General features: G+C 38.8%; 1 protein-coding gene across 2 annotated transcripts in view; it reads right to left on the bottom strand.

Annotated features, from left to right (window-relative positions):
• The window catches only part of nipal2 (NIPA like domain containing 2), a 29,109-nt gene extending 13,710 nt beyond the window's left edge, over positions 1-15,399 (bottom strand). The window contains exons 1-4 of one of the 2 annotated variants that reach the window (XM_008432882.3): positions 15,133-15,399; positions 11,156-11,188; positions 5,942-6,010; positions 4,235-4,403 (exon numbers count right to left, since the gene is read on the bottom strand). In XM_008432882.3, the coding sequence (XP_008431104.2) occupies positions 4,235-4,403; positions 5,942-6,010; positions 11,156-11,188; positions 15,133-15,219 (358 nt within the window). In that variant the 5' untranslated portion in view covers positions 15,220-15,399. The remainder of the gene's footprint in view (positions 1-4,234; positions 4,404-5,941; positions 6,011-11,155; positions 11,189-15,132) is intronic. The other variant, XM_008432883.3, reaches the window with a different exon arrangement.
• Between the last annotated feature and the right edge of the window lie 4,035 nt (positions 15,400-19,434).

Raw genomic sequence — 19,434 nt, 5'->3', positions numbered from 1 at the left:
GCTCATGGAGGTGGTGAGGGAGACTGATTTTTTTTTCACAGATTATCTGTCTCATGTAAAAATTATATGTTTTATAAAAGTTACTTATTACAGTTATAAGACAGTGCCAACATCCCACTTTAAGCAGTGGTACAGCTCTGCAGCCATTTCCACCATGTCTTCCCATTCTTTAACATGTAGTGACTTTGTATCTGAGGCGGACAGCTGAATTTTGGATGATGCTGTCATTCCTAATAGAGTGAGCTCCACAGACAGGACAGCAGTAATTGCTCTCCATGGAGCGTCGCAGTGCTGGCATGACATGCATGGGCAGCAGGATGACATCATCAGCTCCCCTAATCCTTCCCAACTTCTGCTTGTCAGCCACCCCAGCACACACCCAACCTCCGCCTGCTGTCCCACTCCATTAATTCTTCTTCCTCTTCCATCACCTTCTTCTGCTTTTCCACTCATCCGGCTTCTTTTTTGTCTCCAACGGGACCTGCTACTCGGTTTTCTCTTGTTTACTCACCAAAAGGCCCCCCACTGCCTGTATCGCCCCCACCAGCCCCCACTGAGCCGCCACGCAGCTCTAGGAAAACAGGCACAACAGCACAACGGGAGGGAGAACGCATGTGTTAGTAGAGGGAGCATCTCTGATCGGCAGAATCTGTCAGACCTGAGAGTTTTTACACCGGAAAACATTTGAGCCATATTTAGTCATGAATAGCATCTACTACCATTCGAGTAAAATAAATCTAGCAAGTTTTACATTTTGAACTTAAATGTGCGTTTGTGAAAGCTGGACGTACAGTAGTTATGTTACCTTTTCTTAAAATAAATTTTATTGTATTTCTAAGAGTTGAGTAAATGGAGGTTTTTAAGTCGAACTAAAACAAAACTGAAATGGAAAAAAAGTGGAATTACCACCCCAAACATGTATTTCTGTTTCAGCTGGGTGATTTAAATGGTTGAGGGAAATCTTTTTCTCCTTTTTAAGCTCTGTTCAAACTAAATGTTTCTGAGCAGAATTCATTGTGATGAGTTCAGATATTTTGTTTATGCAAGGTAAATCAAGAATTTAAGTTCCTCCAACTTAAAATGAGGTATTTTAGCTTGAAAATGTGAGTGAAAAATTCAATAAACAATTCTCCAATTAATGAATAAAATTCAAATAGATGAAGACAGTTTTCTTCTGTATTGAGAACTTATTTTGTTTAAATGACTGAAATAAGTTATAACTACTCACAATTCATGCCTAAGGAGTTATCAGAACCTAAAAAACTGTTTAGACAACTTGTCGCTTGCTGTTAAATCTACTTGATGAACTATAATTTCTGAGTTAAAATCAAAATCATTTTTGGTTTTAACTTAGAAATACAGTGTACACATCACCTTAAGTATGCACAAGTTGTGGAGGCGTGTGTGTGTGTGTGTGTGTGTGTGCGTGCATCTGCTCTTGTTCATTTTCAAATGTGTGAGGTGGAAGTTACGATTAGATCAGAGCGTGCCACAGCTGCAGACAGCTTCCTCTCCTTGCACCTCTTTATCTCTGGTAAATTAATTAGCTTGACATCTCCCTTTAAACACACAGCTGTGTCAAACTGTGGAATGTTCTGCTAATATTTAAAAACCTGTGTTTTTTACACAGATTGAAAAGAAGCTGTAGTAAGGTCAGCTTCGTACTGACAAACTCTGTATTAGCAGCTCGCTGCTCTCGGTGGTTCACAGCGATTAAGTCCACTTATTGTGACGCCGACATTTTTCAAGCGGCCGCTCGCCGGAGCAAATCGAACACCAAAAATACAATGAACAAGAGCTCCAGCCTTCTTAACAAGATTTGTGGTTTTGTTTAGCGCGTTATAAAAAAACCATTCATCCGCTCGCCAGACGAGGAAAATCGTTCAAGGCACCGGGTTAATAGCTGTCGTTAATATCATTGACTCTCCGCCACCTCCAGGTCAGTGAGTGATGGGTGGCAGCAGGTGAGAAGTGAACCTGTTCAATATTTAACCCTCTTTTAAAGCAGCTGCCAGCAAGACCGGCCGCTTCTGTTTTGACAGGCTAATGAATCTGGGCCCAGTTCATGACATGTTTCATTCAAACTGAAAAAAATATATATATATGTATATATATAGAAGAATAGAGATCATTTTGGGGCTGAATGTTAGGATTTATACAGTTGGTGGTAATTGGGCTTCCTGGGTCACTGATAAAATGTAAATGTCCAAATTAATCTTAAAAGCGACGAGAGGTTGGTGAACCACTTACAATCCAGCTACAGAGCAACCTGCTGTGATTTAAAGTTTTTGCTGCATTGCTCCGACTAATTGTATGAAATATTAAAGCAGCAGTGAGCGTTTAATGTGGTTAAGGCTTTAGAACAAATCAGACAATAAAGCCCAGGTGAAATTTCAACATCCAGAAACTGGGAACATTTTTACAGTATTCTGCAAAATGATTCATACCCATTGAAAATTTTCCACATATTCAGTTTTTGAAATGAGTTTTCCAGACAGCTGTGTTGGGCATAACATGGAACTTATGGATTTAAAGTTTGCATTAATCTAATGACGAAACTATGGCGAAAAAAAAAAAAGTTATATTATATATATATATATATATATATATATATATATATATATATATATTGCTTCTTTGTGTACTTTGGAGTTTCTGTGCTGATGAATGTTTTTGCGAAACGATAAAAGCTGGTAGCTCTTGAATTGCTACAAAATAAAGCCATGTTTCCCTCAGCCCACTGTCTGCAATATTGACACCTTGAGATGCCATGAGACCTAAATTCTGAACATCATGGTATGGAGTGCATCCCAGTTTCCCATGTCTGACATATAACCATTCATTTAGCTTTTAAACGGGTTATATTGATCCTGTGTCTAGCACCATGACCTGTTTGTTCTGAAGATCCTGCAGCTTCCACTTCGTCTTCCTAACATGGCGCCTCCTCACCCTGACTCTCATACGGATAGGAAGAAGCACAGAGCTCTGTTAGGTTAAAGCTCATCTTCAGAAGTTGGGATATTTTTCCTCCAACAGGTTCCGGAGGAATCACCTCAAACCAGATGTTGGACTGGATTTTATTTCACTATCATTTGTGAATGTTAGCTAATCATTTTCAACAGTGGAGCTATAAAGGTTGAAAAAGGTTATCATTAAGTCTCATCAACATCAATATTTCCACTAAATAAGAGGCAAAAAAAATTGATAGAGGAAAAGCATCTCAGACACTGAGCCCGACCGCACCAAACTATATTTTTTATATTAGACAATTAATTTAATTTCACATAATCGCAGTGGAAGCCATTTGTTTGTTAAAGACTTAATGAAACATATTTACCATGTTTGATGTTTGTTGTAAATGATGTATACTCACAAAGAACGAGGTAATTAGTCCAAGTTTGTCGTTTTTTGAACGTTCCGAAACTACAGTGGCTGTGATGAGTCATAGCAAAGGTAAAACAACCCGAACAGGTGATTAACTCTAAACCACTTGCACCTTTTTATTCTCCGTCTTTCTGTGATTTAAGCACACCCGTTGCCATGGCAACCTCCTGCGCTCCACAAGCCGACCAGAGATTATGTTAAAAATATAACATTCAGTCTGTTACGATATCAGGTTTGCAGGGTTGATATTTATTTTGCAATCATTAATAAACCTCTCATGAACACAGCGGTGGTTGATTATTTACTTTTAAACTCCTGCTCTGCTCGTTATTTTAGTAATGGAACCAAAACGCACAGAATTGCGCAACACCTTGTTGAAACAATAATTACTGAGATTATTATTGTTGTTGGGTCATTAATTTGAACACGTTTTGTAGATTTTTTTGTTGTTGTTCTTTAATAAAGTTACAAACGTTTTAACCCAGTCAGAGGAGGACGTGCTGGTCTCAGCCTCCTGGCGGCGTTCAGTTTGTCACCTACCGCCGAGATCTACTCAAAACCTTCCGTGATCAACATATTGCTCCGCTGCTCTAGCAAAGCACGAAAAGTTCAGAAACAATATGAAAAAGTTATTCATCAACTGATTAAGTCGTGTTTTAGATTGTTCTTGAAAAACTAATCACTCATGGCTGCACAGTGAACCTATTCATGTTTTACAGCAGACAGCCGCTCCCCTCTCTTGCAGGTACTGCGTATGCCCGCTAAATCTTTTAGGGGTACGCAGTTCCCTGCCGTACCCCCTTACTTTCACCCCTACAGACAAGTAAAAAGAAGTTAAAAGCAGACTCACCTATCACAGACACACAGCCCAGTGGGGCAATAAGTGATGCTGGGGCAAAACCATAGGCTGCAAAGTTCCCCAGTTCCCCGACGCCCATCAGGACGACACCAGACCACCACATCCCAGACGTGTAATACGGCTTGGAGCCACGCTGAGCCTGACGGACATGGGCGTATTTCTGCCACAATATAAAGGGGGTGGGGGGAGGAGGGGAACCATCATTTAAAGTGATTTAAACCAGAGAGCTACATAGCATGCAAAACTACACACAACAGTTTCTCAGTCTCACTCAGGCTTAAGAAAAAGGAAATGCAATTAAATAAACAATACAGGATCAGATCTGATGTAATGTGACTGTTAACACACCATAACACCCTCTGCTGATTAGAATTGTATCCAGGCAGAAGCATGACACCAATTAGGTAAGTCAGTGAAGTGGGACTTAACAGTTCTAATGACACGAACGCACGCTACGCTGAACAATCATTAATAAATCTGGTTTTGGAAGTTTCCGCTGCCTAATGATGACAAACGAGCAACCTCTTCAAAAACATTTGTAATCTTAACACCTCCGTCCTGTTCCTAAAAACCACACAAACTTCTGCACATCAGCCTGCTATCATTGCTAATCAGAGAGCAGCTCAGCATGAGAGGCGCCATGCAGGTTCGATCAAAGTTACATAGCAAGAGAAAAACACCAGGGTATGGAATGAGTAATGTTTCTGGACTCCAGTCAGGACGACAGGTTAAGGGTGTGTGTGTGTGTGTGTGCGTGTGTGTGCTTGATGAACACCATTTACAGCTAATTTAGTAATCAATTAGTCATTAACTAGAGTACATAGACTCAAAAAGGGTTGAAAGAACAACGTCTTTAAAGCACTTAAGTCAATACTGTAAGTATATATATACACACACACACACACACACACAAAGATTTAAATTTAAGATAAATATAAAAAAATCTAAGTACGTTCTACCCAGATCTCCTCACTTGGCAATTTTAGCTCCATCTGGTTCAAATTCTATTTTGTATTTTTTTTAAACTCCTACTCAGCACTTTTTGCCATCTAATTATTAATCGGTTATTCCAAAAATAAACTGACACATCAGTCGAGAGATGTATTTGATGTTAAGTAAAGCAGAAAGCCCTGAGTTTTTACATACTGATTTTACAAATAGTTTTTCCAACCTTTGCCACAAACGTCAAGCGTTCACTAAGGAAATGCTATGTTGTTGTACTATAGGCAATAAAATTTTTATTTTCTTATTTATTTATATTTTTGCATGATTACATCTTTTTATGTGTTTCTAATATTGTTTAAAAAAAGCTTAAGTGGTGAAGAAAAATCTCAGAATGTGCCATTTGTTTTTATCCGATGAATTATCAGAATAATCGATATACTAACCGATTACTAAAATAATCATTAGGTGCAGCCCTACTATAGTAACATCATAAACACGTTCCAACTGTGCATCACTTCTTAACTGGTAAAAATCTGTTAGTTCCACAGATAAATTGGCAGGTATGTTGATTTAAAATAAAAACAGGCCTGCAGCTTTTCTGCTGCTCAGACCCTAAGAGGAGATACACAGTCAGTGCCTCACGGAAGGTTTACAAAAATCCTTACGAAAACAGTAAACTATCAAAGAAAACCCGGTCGGGCGAAATAAACCTTCAGAGGCGCTGTGTTACTGCTGTCGGCTGGCGCTCCGTACCTGTATGTTGAGTGAAACACTGATGAGGACATTCCCACATATGGAGATGATGATTCCCAGGAGATAGTTCTGTGCAAACAAAGAGCGAACAGGCAGATTAGGCAACGCTCCACTTGCCAAACAACAACGCCAAACAGCCCATAATACTCCCTGCAAGTCTCATCTCCAGCTGTCACATATGTCGTTTCCATGACAACCACAGAGAGCGTCTTTCCATTGGTATTCTGTTCAGAGGCATTAATGTGCAAACCTCCTGTGGAGCTCAGGCCGCTGACGTTTAATAACATTAAAATCTTTATTCTCAGACTGTACACACACAAACACACACAAGTCAGCATTCACAAAGAAGCACCAAACATGCACAAAAACACAAACACACATCACCTTCGTAGGTTTCCCATGATACCAGACACCTTAGATGGAGGTCAGTGAACTCTTTAGTACTTTAACACTTGTGGTCAAAACACTGATTCAGGACTTTTTAAAAGCCTGAAAGAAGTAAAAAGTATTGTAGAACCAAAACATATTTAACTGAACTTAACAAAATGGCAAAAGGTTTAAAAATTATCAGAAATGTATAACAGCATATTAGAGCCATTGTAGACAGAGAAAGAGAGAGAAAAAAGAGTTTAAAAAAACTCAGGCATTTTGAGCTCAATCTCAGAAATCTAAAAAAATGTGGGAATTGTTCTGACTTTTGAAACTCAGATATTTCCATGTTTTTCTAGAAATTTTCTGAAATTAAAATTCTAAGATTTTCCACGCAAATGTTTAACTTTTCAAACTCAGAAATGTCCTTGCTTTTTTGAGAAAGTTACTCTCTTTTTTTCTAGCTACAGTGCCCCTAATGTTCATTGTAGAAATATGACCTGAAAGCTATGGGTTTGTTTTAAGTCCTGATCTGTGTCTGCATTTTTTGCACCTACTTTACTTTGCTGTTCAACAAGCACAAATAAAATTACAATAATTTGTTGTGGAATATAAATAACAGGCTTAAGAAATCAGAAATATATAGTGATTTTTATGTTATAGTGCTCTTTAACATTTGTCCCTATGGATCAATTTTACTACAAAAGCAATTTGCTTTTGCAGTTACATTTTAACACTTCTACTTGTATATTATTCATGCAGGATAATCTGTTTTCTATTCAACAGGCCGAATTAAACATAATTCCTTAAGGCTGTTTCCTTAAAACGTATTAATGGGAAAAAGCTTAGGAAATGACGACTATTTGATGAACATAGCAACATTTAAGAGAAGCAGTAAAAATGACTTTTCTGAAAACCTCAATCTATCTGTGGCTTAATGAGCCAGTCCAGCATTCATTCATAAACGAAAAAGAACATGTTGTGCTACATTTCTCACATCCCTGGAAAAAGAGCTGCCAGGTGGAAAAACAGTTTCAGGTCATAAATGTACCGCTGGGTGAGGGAGAACAAACTTTATAAAGGAATCATAGGAATCCAAACAGCTTGGGGGTGGAACCTGAATGATGGAAACTAGAAATGGGAACCCAATCAGAGCAAATATGAGGAATAAAACAAAAGGATATGAAGCGGAGCAGGGGAGGAGATGCAGAGAAGAAAACAGATCAAGAAGATTAAAAATGAAGGAGAGGAGAATGTCAATGTTCAGGTTCAGTGGTCCACTGGGCTGATGAGACAACCGCAATGTTGTCAATGTGACTCTGCTAAAGGCAACATTTTCTTCCAGAAGACACAAAACCTGAACTACCTTCTGAGAACACCACAAACTAATCACTGCTGCTTGGTCAAAGTTGCTACTACACATTGTTTTGAGTTTTTTGTCATTTCACATTTGTTACTGACTGGGTAGAAGCACTTCATTTGTGTCAACACTAACTTACTGCCATTCAACATTTAAAAACCTGAATTTCACTTTGAAATAGGGTTGATTAATCGCAAATAATCAGTGACTGAAATGATCTTCAGTGAATTTAGTAACTGGTTAATTGTTAGCTGGCGTTTACAGACCCTCCCAAAAAACGATCACTTGTTGAAAGAGTGCCACAGTCAGAGCTGTAATTAAACCAAAACTATACAAAATATACAGAAAAGAAATAGAATTATTTGCTGTTTTTACACAGTTTCAATATTGTATTAAGTTAACTGTAAACCATTTAATATTCCAGTCCAACAAAAATATTACAATGACATTCGTAAGGTACTTCCATCCGTTTTGTGTAGGCTGTGTACATAAGTTAAAAGAATAAGTCACTCCAGAGGATCCAGCAGCAGGAATGAAACAAGGAGAGACTTAGCCGTTGCTTTCCCTAAAACTCCAAAGCCCATTTCTATTTGTTTCTGATTTACCTCCTCATTACACAACATAATTCCGTAAGTCCATTCAACATACAACGTTGTGAGGTAAAACCACTGCTCTATGTTGCATGAAAGTGCTTTTTATCTTCTTTGGTAGCCTGAAAAATGATTTAAGCCCTATGGATTTATGGGTGATCTGAAATTCACATTCAGTCTTATCTTTCTCTGCTTCCATGATTTCAACCCCCTGCTCACTGCTTTCACTTTGGCACCATGTCTGATGATGAGCCCACTGACCTGGAACATACCTGAGCTGGGATGATACATCACCAGAGCACAGCAGGATTTAGACATCAGTCTGTTTGTTTTTCTATATCAGCTCCAATGATTGCAGTGTGTGAGAGGAAAACAGGATTTCTTGGAGGAGGAGGTAGGGAGCAGATGGGCAGAGCGCTGATAAGATTCCTGAGGGACCAACACCAAGTCAAGGTAAATAGTGTCCGAGTGTGGAGGGGGTGGGGAGGAGGGGAGGAAGGATGCAGCAGTTCATTCCCACGTTAAGCCAGAAAGACTGATAGACCAGGGTACGGCTCAAATGATTAATCGTGATTAATCAAATATCGACATGATTGATTGTGATTTAGTCATTATTAAACATAATAATGATGATTAATAATTATAAATACAACCTGTTTGTTGTGATTATAATTGATTATTTCAATAATCATCAACTAATCTCGTCATTGATTAATTGTCAATTGGACTATGACACTAAAACATCTTTTAACAAAATCTCCTTTTAAGAAGCTTTGGATATCCAATTATTAATCAGTTCGTCCAAAAAAATATAATTAAGAGATTGGCCCTACGGTGTGTTGATGTTAAATCAAGGAGATGCATTCTTAGTGATCAAGTATTCACTAAACGAAGGCTGTTATTGGATTTTAGGCAAGAAAATGTTGTTTCCCAATTAAAAAACTGATTTCTTCATTTGTATCTTTTAATGTATTTCTAATATTGTACAAAAAGGCTTAAGTGGTTTTAAATGAAAAATATGCAGAATGTGTCAATCTTTATAAGATCAATCACCAATTAATCACCAGAGTAATCGATAAAATAATCGAGTAATTGATAGTATAAATGATTACTAAAATTAGCTGCAGCCCTAGATCAGGGTAGGATTTCAGTGTCTCTGCTGCTGATTTACAGGGAGGTGTATGGCATCCTCCATCAAATGCACTGTTCACTACAAACATCAATAACCTTGTCAGGCTTTCCAAGAGACTGCATGAGGGGTCTGAAGAGGCTGCCGGTTAATGCCAAGAGGAACCGGAGGGCAGAACGAGACCTGCCCTCCCCCTGGGCAGGTCTCATGTGAGAAGGTGTTAGGGTAGTGGATGAAATGCCTGAGGATAGTTCATTTCACACACCTCACACTGGAGAAAGCAATTTAAAGTGTGAGCAGGGATTCATCTCACCTTCTACTGGATTCATTCCCATCATACCAAGCGTGCCAGCGAGCGGAATTCAACTAATTACAGCGAATTAGGCTCTCCTTTGTTTATTTGTTGCCTGTCGAAGACAGGAGGTGTGCTTTTGGAGTAGTCGGGAAAAGAGAGAGGGGGGTCTCAGCAGGAATCAAGCACCTCACTCAAACAGCGGAAGATTAATGCTCTACTCACTGAGGGAGACAAATTCGCATGAGAAAATGGGAAAGAGAAAGCAAGCGGTGGAGGAAGACCAAGGGAGAGAGAGAAAGAGAGAGAGCTTTTTCCGTCACAGGAAGAGCAAACAAAGCAGCCGAGGCCGGTTCGCTGGGAGGGTCTATTACTTAGCAAACATTACAAACTTTGCACACAGAGAGCAGGAGACTGGACGCTGCAAAGCTGCTTATGTTGGAGGGGTGTTTGCTTCCAAGCAGGAGCAAGTGGATGTTCAATGTTTTTATGCTCAGAATTGTGGAAAGGGAGTAGATTAAACACCTACAGAACAGGACAGATGAAATAATACTGGATTAGCTAATCTGTTAAAAACACTTAGTACTTGAAATATTTTGGTTTTGGTTTCCATTATATTTGAGCTTCCTCCACCATGGAGGCTCAAATATACACATACACCCCCACTAATGGACTGAAAACAATGACAGAGGATTATGTTGTTGTTCTTAGACTTGGCCATAATTGGGTATTCCTACAGGATAATCATCCCAAACCGTTTTTGAATACATAAATAAAAGGCTAAGTCGTCTTCTCAAATATGCTGGACAATCTTTCAACTGTACTTAAAAGCTGGGTTTGACTGAATGCATAATTTTGACCCCGTTTAGATTAGATCCACAATAAATTTAAACTTGTGTATCTACTTCTTGTTTTTATTGCATTGCTAATAGGGTGCATTGATTGTAGTTTTCTGGCCGATCACCAAAGTTTAAAAAGCTTAATCTATCAATTCTAATTTTGGCTGATAATATTTTAGTCTAAAAGTCACCAAATATGCTAAAAAGTTCACCAAGTTGGTAACAGTGGAGTGACCATTGTTAACCATGCATGTGCAGACATGATCTGGTGCAATCAGTCAGTCCTCTCTCACGGCAGAGCAAAAGGGAACAGCAGCTGATTTAGACCTTTAACCTTAGGAGGTGGATAAGATTGGTTTCACATGCAAGCATCGGACAATCTCACTGATCACCCAAAATAAAAAGAAATTGGGGTAAATTCATCACTCCTAATTTCTAATAGCCCTAAATGAATGTGGCAGTGATGGTGGTTTTTGCACTGTAAACCACTCACTATGCTACAAATACGGTTCATAAAATACCAGAGTAAACTATTCAAAGTAGGACATTGTAACACGTGCTTAGTTAAAAGTTAAAATGGCATCACATAAATATCCCGGTGGTCTTTTTACCTGGCACTTTGAAGTCATACTTACACAAACGTTAGCTGTGCTCCAACTCCAACAGGCCTGAAAATCAGGATTAAAGAAAAAGAAACTGAAAATTTGTTCACTTATGCTGGTTTTATTTACTGTCCCAGAGGAGAAATTAGTTATGTGATTTCCAAACTTAACTGCAGCCTGTGTCATGTAAATTAGATCACACACTTAAAGTTGGATTCTTTTGCCATCTACTTAACCTGAACCATGTTCATAAAAATCTATGGATTAAACAAGAACAACATTTATGATGATAAACTGCCATTCAGTCATCCTGGGCTTGGATATTTTATAAATTCTTGACATTTAGCCATGTCCATGAACCATTAAAACTCACCTTTTCAAATATTAATACATATAAGCACAAATTAGTTGCATGGATTGTTGCCAAGGTCTGGAAGAACACCCAAACCTTCCCTGCTGAGATACATGGAAATTGTTTAGGATGTTCAACAAGACTGAAGTTTGCCATGAACTGAAAACTGCTGAAATTGTTCACAATGAAAATGTTTTTACATCATCATAGACTGACATGGTGGCAGATGACTACATGGAGAAGTCAAATGCCTTCTGGGTGAAATGATAATGGACCTTCAACTGAAAATGGGAGTTAATGCTGACTGATCGTGTTACGCTCTCCCAGTTGTCAGATGTAAGGATAAGACGGGACTGTGGAAAAAAAATCTTATAAGATACAAAGCAGAGCCAGTTCAACGTTATAATCCTCTAGCATCCATCTAATGAAAGAAATATGTTACCGTGGTAACAACACTTTCGCTTTGATCTAAGTGCTAAATGCATTTGGACAGCTACCGTGTTACAGGATAAGGAGAGTTGCCCGACACACATTTACATCCTGTCCTCATGTTGAAGCTGCCTAGTTAAAGGCCCCTCGAGTCTCCAATCTGAGCCTACCTATCTTGATGTATCAACTTGTATGAGGAATAATAAAAATGATCCAAAAATTGGGATTCTTGGCTAAAACTATGGTGTGAAAAAGACTAAAAACTTCAAATGAAAAGTCAAAGTGGAACTTTCAAACCAAAGAGTCTAAAAAGTTAAATTGTCAAGCACAGTGATATTAGCAGTATGCAATATTTTGTGGTATTGTGATAAATATTATGATAAAAAAAATATGTATGTATGGATGGATGGATGGATGGATGGATGGATGGATGGATGGATGGATGGATGGATGGATGGATGGATGGATTTTTTGGGAATCTTTGGCTCTCCATGGAAACGCTTTCATAGTAACACAAACTTTAATATTGTTCTTGAAAAACATTCCCATGACTTACTTAAAGAAGTTTGCTTTATGTCGCCAAATTGTACACAGTGACTTAATTTAATCATATTTTCAAATTTGCTGATATTTATTGACGCTTTAGTGGGGAAAAAAGAGCAAAAAGAGCATTCGTAAGTGAAATTTATCATGACAATGATAAATCTAAATTCTCATGATGATAAATGTTACACAATAAATGATAAATGATACGATAGATATCCACCTTTACTACTAAGTGGGCGGTTGAATGTAAAACTGTACTGGTTCGAGACAGATGAGAGGAACTGATTCCACTCCATGCTATGACACTGACCAACAGTGAGATGGACAGACCAACAGACAGACTTGGAGACAGCATGGCCTTTTGTGTCCAAAGACAATAGGCAACTGTCCCTCTATGGGATGGGCTGATCTTTTTCATTGCTGCGGTGGACACGAAGGAGCACGTAGGATGAAAGAGTCAAATCAAAGAGCAAAGGGGAAGTAATGACGTGCAAGCTCTTGATAGTCATCGCTGGTTTTGATAATTGTAAGAAATTATGCACCAACATTCCTGGTGGACTCGGAAAATACATTTTTTCCTCAAACTCTGAAAACATTTAACTCCCAACTACATGTTTACTAAGCAGGGCTTTTGATCAAAATCAAGACACTGAACTAATAACCAGTAGAGACGTCAGCCAGAAGCATAAACAATGGCTATTCTTAGAAACTTAAATGAATTACAGCTCCAAATATGTAGGGCAATTAGATAATCAAAATGTATTCTGTGCTTTGGGGGCAAAAAAATGTGCAAATGGTGCACCAAGTGGCTGTTAAATCTGAATATATTTAGCAAGATGGAAACTTTCGCTTATTGACTGGCTGAGAATCGTGGTATGGTATGTAAAAGTGAACTCTTTACGTTGCTTGTAGCATTGAAGAAAAACATGATGAGTTATGAAACGGAGTGAGACAGACAGATATTGTCCCCTGGTAGTTAGGGATGTTCCATGGGATGGTGGGTAGCTGGGACCATTAGGCAGCTGCTCAGGACTTCGTACAGTAGATCTATTCTCTAACATCCCACCCAAGAGCCATTACTCATTACTCACGCCTCTTTCTTTCCTCCTCTGCCACTCTCTCTTTCTCTCCCTGGCCCCCGCTGGTAATGTCACCCAGAGGAAACATGCCAATAAAGGAAAGAAACACTTTGCAGAGGAAAATGAGCATCAGGAGAATGTGCCTCGCGAAAAGGGCAAGAGGACATTTAGGCAGGCAAAAATACACACAGTGGGACATTAGTAAACACACATTATCTACAACAGACGGACAGAAAAGGCTAAATATCTGAAAATCAGATCTGATTGAAAAGACAGATCGAGAGAGTCTGCTAGTCACATTTCGGGAGACTAAAAAAGGCTTTCGACACAATGTTTAGTCACGATCACTTTAAAAGGTAGTTGAAAAGTTTGCCAACAGCAGATCTCTGCCATGTCAGCTTCCTGGTTCACACCACTCTTCATTACACCAAAAGCTTCAGAAGCAAAGGTTGTGTTTTAGATAATAAAAAAAAGTTGTTGAATTATTGAAATTTCTTTACAAAAGCATACGCCAACAAAACACAGTTTTAGACAGCTAGGGTGTCCATTAGCAACAGCTGATTAAGCATTATAAAGAGCACAGCTTACAAGAAGCATTTAGCATTAGTGCTGAAGTCGGACTACTAAAAATCAAGTAACTAACATTATTTGAAACCATTAAAAAGTCAAGAGTATTATTCAAAGATTGCATGGTGGCAAAAAGCAAGGAAACATTTTTAGGGGGAATTTGAGTGTCACAAATTTTCACAGGTTTCAATGTAAACTCAGTGATGATATTTCCACACTAGCAGTCCTAATATTTGATACTTAACCTACACACATACTGGAATCAACTTAAACTTCTTTTAATGCTGTACCAGAAGGAACTGTTGTATCCAACATTTTGGTTAAACACCTGATATCAGCCTCTGCTGATCATGATGCACGAGAAATTGAGAACACTTCTAAATTTTAGCTGTAGTCTAATCCTAATATTTAGTCAAGATTCTTCATCAAATATAATAACCAGGGATAGCAGAATTAGATTTACTGAATTAATGGTAACTGACATTTAAAAACTAACATGCTTGTTTAGACTTAGAGACTGTTTTTATAACTTTTGTTAAATGGACAGGAAAGAGAAGCGAAAGACTTGCAGCAAATGGCCCGAGACCGGGAATTGAACCCGGGACAACCGCGTCGAGGACAACAGCCTCACAATCACACATTATGGTGTGCGCGCGCGCCACCAACTGAGAAATTCTCCGCCCGATTTAGGAAATTTTAATGACTAATACGCTCTAAAAAATTCTGAACCGGGAAAGATGCCGTGTTGTCCAACAAGATGGATGGGTTGAATGTGTTGAGGTGGACGGCTGATATCTTAAAGCTTTAAAGTTGTAAATTTAATTGGTAAGAACCTGTGTCTGTGAGACAAAGTCTTCTTTTAATAGTATAACGACTTTCATTCAAAGAGGTCCCAACACATTAAGTCAACAAAGTTAAGTTTAAACTTAAAGCGCACGAACACGCAATAATAAGATGACTGCATCACCATGCGCCATTAATTCTCGACACAGCTCAGTCTTTTCATTTTTCCCGAGTGAAAAGTTAAACCAACTCACCTGGAGCGGATTTTGAACAATCTGCGCTCGCAGAGCTTCGGCGGAAATTAAAGGAACAGTAGCGTTAAAATCACTTGAATTCTCCATTTTTCTCCCTTATCACGTAACAAGGAAATGTTCCTCCGTTAGAACTGCCGCTCCCGTCCCATATTTATCTCGCTAAACGACCCCCAAAGCATCCCACGTCCGGAGTCGCTCCAGTCGAAACTCGAGAGGAAAAGTTCACCTCTGATGTCAACCCGGATCAGGAGTTTGTGATGGATTCAAGTGCGGCTGGGAAAATTGAACTCTCATACTCAAAACCACAAACAATACGCGATGGTTGCAATTTCTGGATCAAATTATCACGTCTTCATTCTTACGGAGAATGCAGAAGAATTTTGTGTGCATAATAAAATATTTTTCAACCATAGCAGCACAATTATTGTCTCTAAATGTTTCGGTAGCAAAAAATTTGACATAGGCATTTCTAGTGTAGAAAATTACGACAGGTGGAGGGGTGGGCGCATATCACCTCCAAGTACGAGCAATGTGCAAAAATAACAGCATACTGTGCAAGTTGTTGTTTTGCACAGTGCTTGCCTGGATGTAAGGTTACTGATCAGACCATGTTGGACGGAGATGACCAGAATGTTAAGGAGTTATTTAAAAACCCGGATTCACCCAGATTCTTTTATGTTGTGATCAGTGCTTTTAAATTCCCTTTTAAGGTCGGATGAAGCAGTTTTATTGGCAGAAGTTTATAACACTGGGGTTGAAAAGGAAAGTGAATTTCATTTTCTGTTTGGCACATCAGTCGAGCCTCCCAGGTTGTTGGAACAGTGAGTTGTGGAAGCCGTAAAGAAGCATTGATAATCTAAGGAAACAAACATCAAGGCCTTCATAGCACCACTTTGATGTGTGGCTCTAGTAAAATTTAGATATTGTTTCCATTCGGTTCTATAAAACCTCCTAAATGGGCATTCAGTTTTCCAACAAACAGACAGAACAAAATTTTTTATGGAACAGTTACAGTGGAACTATGGACATCATTTGCTTCCCTGTCCAATAGCTTGTAAAACCACCATTAGCAACAATAACCCTCAGTAGTTATTTTTTGTAGCCGTAACATTCACATACTCTACTTCCAACAAATTCAAGCTGCTTGAGGTATGATAAACACTTTTTGGCCCGCACTGCCCACATATGTAGCTTTCAACATCAATTTGAATAAAGTGACTCCTGTCTTTTAAAGGGGCAGTGTCATGTAAAATCAACTCTTTTAAGCTTTACATTGTGTTATAATATTATTTCTTCATTGAAACACATAGATGGAGTGTTGCCTTGATTTGTGGCTGAGCAATGTGCAAAAATAACAGGATACTGTGCATAGGTTATTGATCTCATACATGATTGAGAAACCCTTTAATCTCCATGGCAACAGATCAGCTGTGCAAAACGCCTGGGTGGACCTAGCCCCGCCTTTGAGGACAAAACTCCCCCTCGGAGCTACGGTTTCCGAGCTTCCGCCTCACAGAGCAGCCGTTTTCCATGACTCCTACCCAGATCCTTCAGACTAGCCACCAACAATTAGCAAACACCTGGTGGAACTGGAACTTATAGGAGCCGCTTCTCAGTGCAACACTGGTAGAAATGTTGGTAAAGGGTTAACAGAGGAGCCATATTGTGATAACTTCATGAAGATGGAGTTTCAGAAAGAGCAGTTACTTGATTATCATGTAAAATGGCACTACATGCCTGGAAAACACCCATCCATCCATCCATCCATCCATCCATCCATCCATCCATCCATCCATCCATCCATCCATCCATTTTCTTTACACCCTTGTCCCCTAGTGGGGTCGGGAGGGGTGCTGGTGCCTCCAGCTAACATTCCGGGCGAGAGGCGGGGGACACCCTGGACAGGTCGCCAGTTTGTCGCAGGGCAACACAGAGACAGACAGGACACACAATCATGCACACACACCTAGGGACAATTTGGAGAGGCCAATTAACCTGACAGTCATGTTTTTGGACTGTGGGAGGAAGACGGAGTACCCGAAGAAAAGCCACGCATGCACAGGGAGAACATGCAAACTCCATGCAGGAAGCACGAACCCAGAACCTTCTTGCTGCAAGGCAACAACTCTACCAACTGCGCCACTGTGCAGTTGGTAGAGCAGCCCGCCTGGAAAACACATAATACATTTAAAGCTCGGGAAGTCCTAGCTAAACCTGTTCCATCTGCTGGGCACACTCAGGAGGACAGCAGGGAAATCAAAGAGACACACGTCAGTCAGTTGCCTGCGCAGTCCAGGAAGCAGAAAATGATTCAAAGGAGCTACAGTGTTTCCCACTTGTTGTTAAACTGGTAATGATCTCAATGACACACCAAGCAAGTGTGTCATTGTGGATGAGTATACATATTCATGTTCCTCTTTCCTTTTAGGAAGCTCATCAGCAGCTACATGGATGACAAAACAAGAAGAGGCGATTATAACAAATGAGGCTGCACACGTCGATTCAGGTGATAATATCTGTTCTGCGTTCAGAATGGGTCCAGCTGCGGCTGCTGGTCAAAGGGACGCCCAGGGAAACGCTGCTGTTTGTCTTTCATGGGTTTTCATTGATCCCTGCTTTGAATAAAGGAATGATGAATGCAATTCATCTTCTATGTGACTGTGTTTTTAATATAAAATTCAGATCTGGTCTGTTGCAATCTGCTACACTGATTTTCACTAAATTGTTGTTTGATTACAAACTACAACTTCTTTTGCTGTGAGCGTCAATGTGAATAAGTATTTTTTGTTTAGTAAAAGCTGATTAAAAGCTGCATTAATCCAGAAATTCTCAATCATTTTGAGTTTGTGTTTCAGTCAGTGCTGTTCCCCTGGTTGGTGTGCAGCCATGACACAAAGCCTCATGTGAATAATATTGAAACAGACAATATCTGTCATTTTAAAATACTTAGTCAGGATCAATCACTGGTTACTTTTGCCTGTGTAAAATAGTTTCTATAAACATATTTTTTTATTTGACTTTTTCAGCTATTTTAAACGATGTTGTAGCTGTTTGAATTATTCAGATGCAAAATTGACAAGTGGCCAACAGGACCTTGGCAGGGTCTTCCAGACTCTACAAATAACCCAGAGCAATGCAAATAATTTAGTTTGGATTTTTTTAGTAAAAAAAAAAAAAAAAGGAGGAATTTTGATGTTTCCCACAATTCAATATTTCACCTGAAGGAGAGAAACTGTCAGAACAAGCGGAGCTTTCCGGAGGAACGTCTGGCTTGTAGAAACACAGCAGATCAACTCTGATCTGACAGCCAAACATGCATCAAGCCGACACAAATACAGAAATTGATTGAAAAAAAAACCCTCTGCATTGCAAGTGTTTTTTCTTTCTTCTTTTTCTTTTTAAAGATTTCTGCCTGTTGCATAAGTTGCCGTGTTTCCAATTTTTTCATGATGACGCCTCAATATTTGTAAGTAGACTACACATTCAAACAGAAACCAGCATAAAGTCTCACTTCCCATCAAATTCTCATAATGACAAAGAATGTTTCAGAAACGTTAAGCTATGATTATTTCTGGTGAAAGTGTTAGATTAGGGAGGACACAACAGTTTTATATTTGTCAAACTGAATCTGTGAATCGCTTCTGACTATTACATGAGGCCATCAAGTGAGGAAGACTCTAGTCCCATCAGGACGATGAATCCAGCTGTTCTGTGACAAACAGTTTGCTAGATATAGAAATAACTTCACTATCATCTGTTCAGAAAAGAAGACTGGGCAACCAAATTTGTACTCCATGAGCTCCTTCAACACCATTAAAAAAATCACATAAATTAAGAATCATAAATAAAAAACAAAAAACAAAAACTCCCCACTTTCATCATATGCATTAAAAATTACACAAAAACTCATATTGAGTTTAAAAACCTGATAACCTGGGGATAAAAATTTTTTTTTAACACTGTTGTCTGGTCAGGGAGAAAGTTTGGAAAATGTTTAAAGCAAAGTTAGGTTAAAATACAAAACTTTCAACTTTAAACAGGATTGAAAAAGAAAACTACTAAGAAGTGTCAAAGAAATGTTCACTTATACCAGACAATGATAACATTAATCAGAAAGCCTTATTTTAAAAAAACAACGGAATCATTTCTATTTATTTGCATCTTTTAATGGATTTATTGTTTATGTGGCTTATGTGGTCAAATGAGAAATCTTTATAATGCGCCATTTTAAAAATCTGATTAATTGATTAATCATCAGAATAACAGATAGATTAATCAATCAGTAAAATAATCTAAGTTGGA

This window comes from Poecilia reticulata, chromosome 16 (genome assembly GCF_904066995.2).
Source record: "Poecilia reticulata chromosome 16, P_reticulata-male-v2, whole genome shotgun sequence".
In the NCBI taxonomy this organism is placed as follows: Eukaryota; Metazoa; Chordata; class Actinopteri; order Cyprinodontiformes; family Poeciliidae; genus Poecilia; species Poecilia reticulata.
Note: the sequence above shows the minus strand (reverse complement) of the source record. Positions and strands in the feature narration are given on the sequence as shown.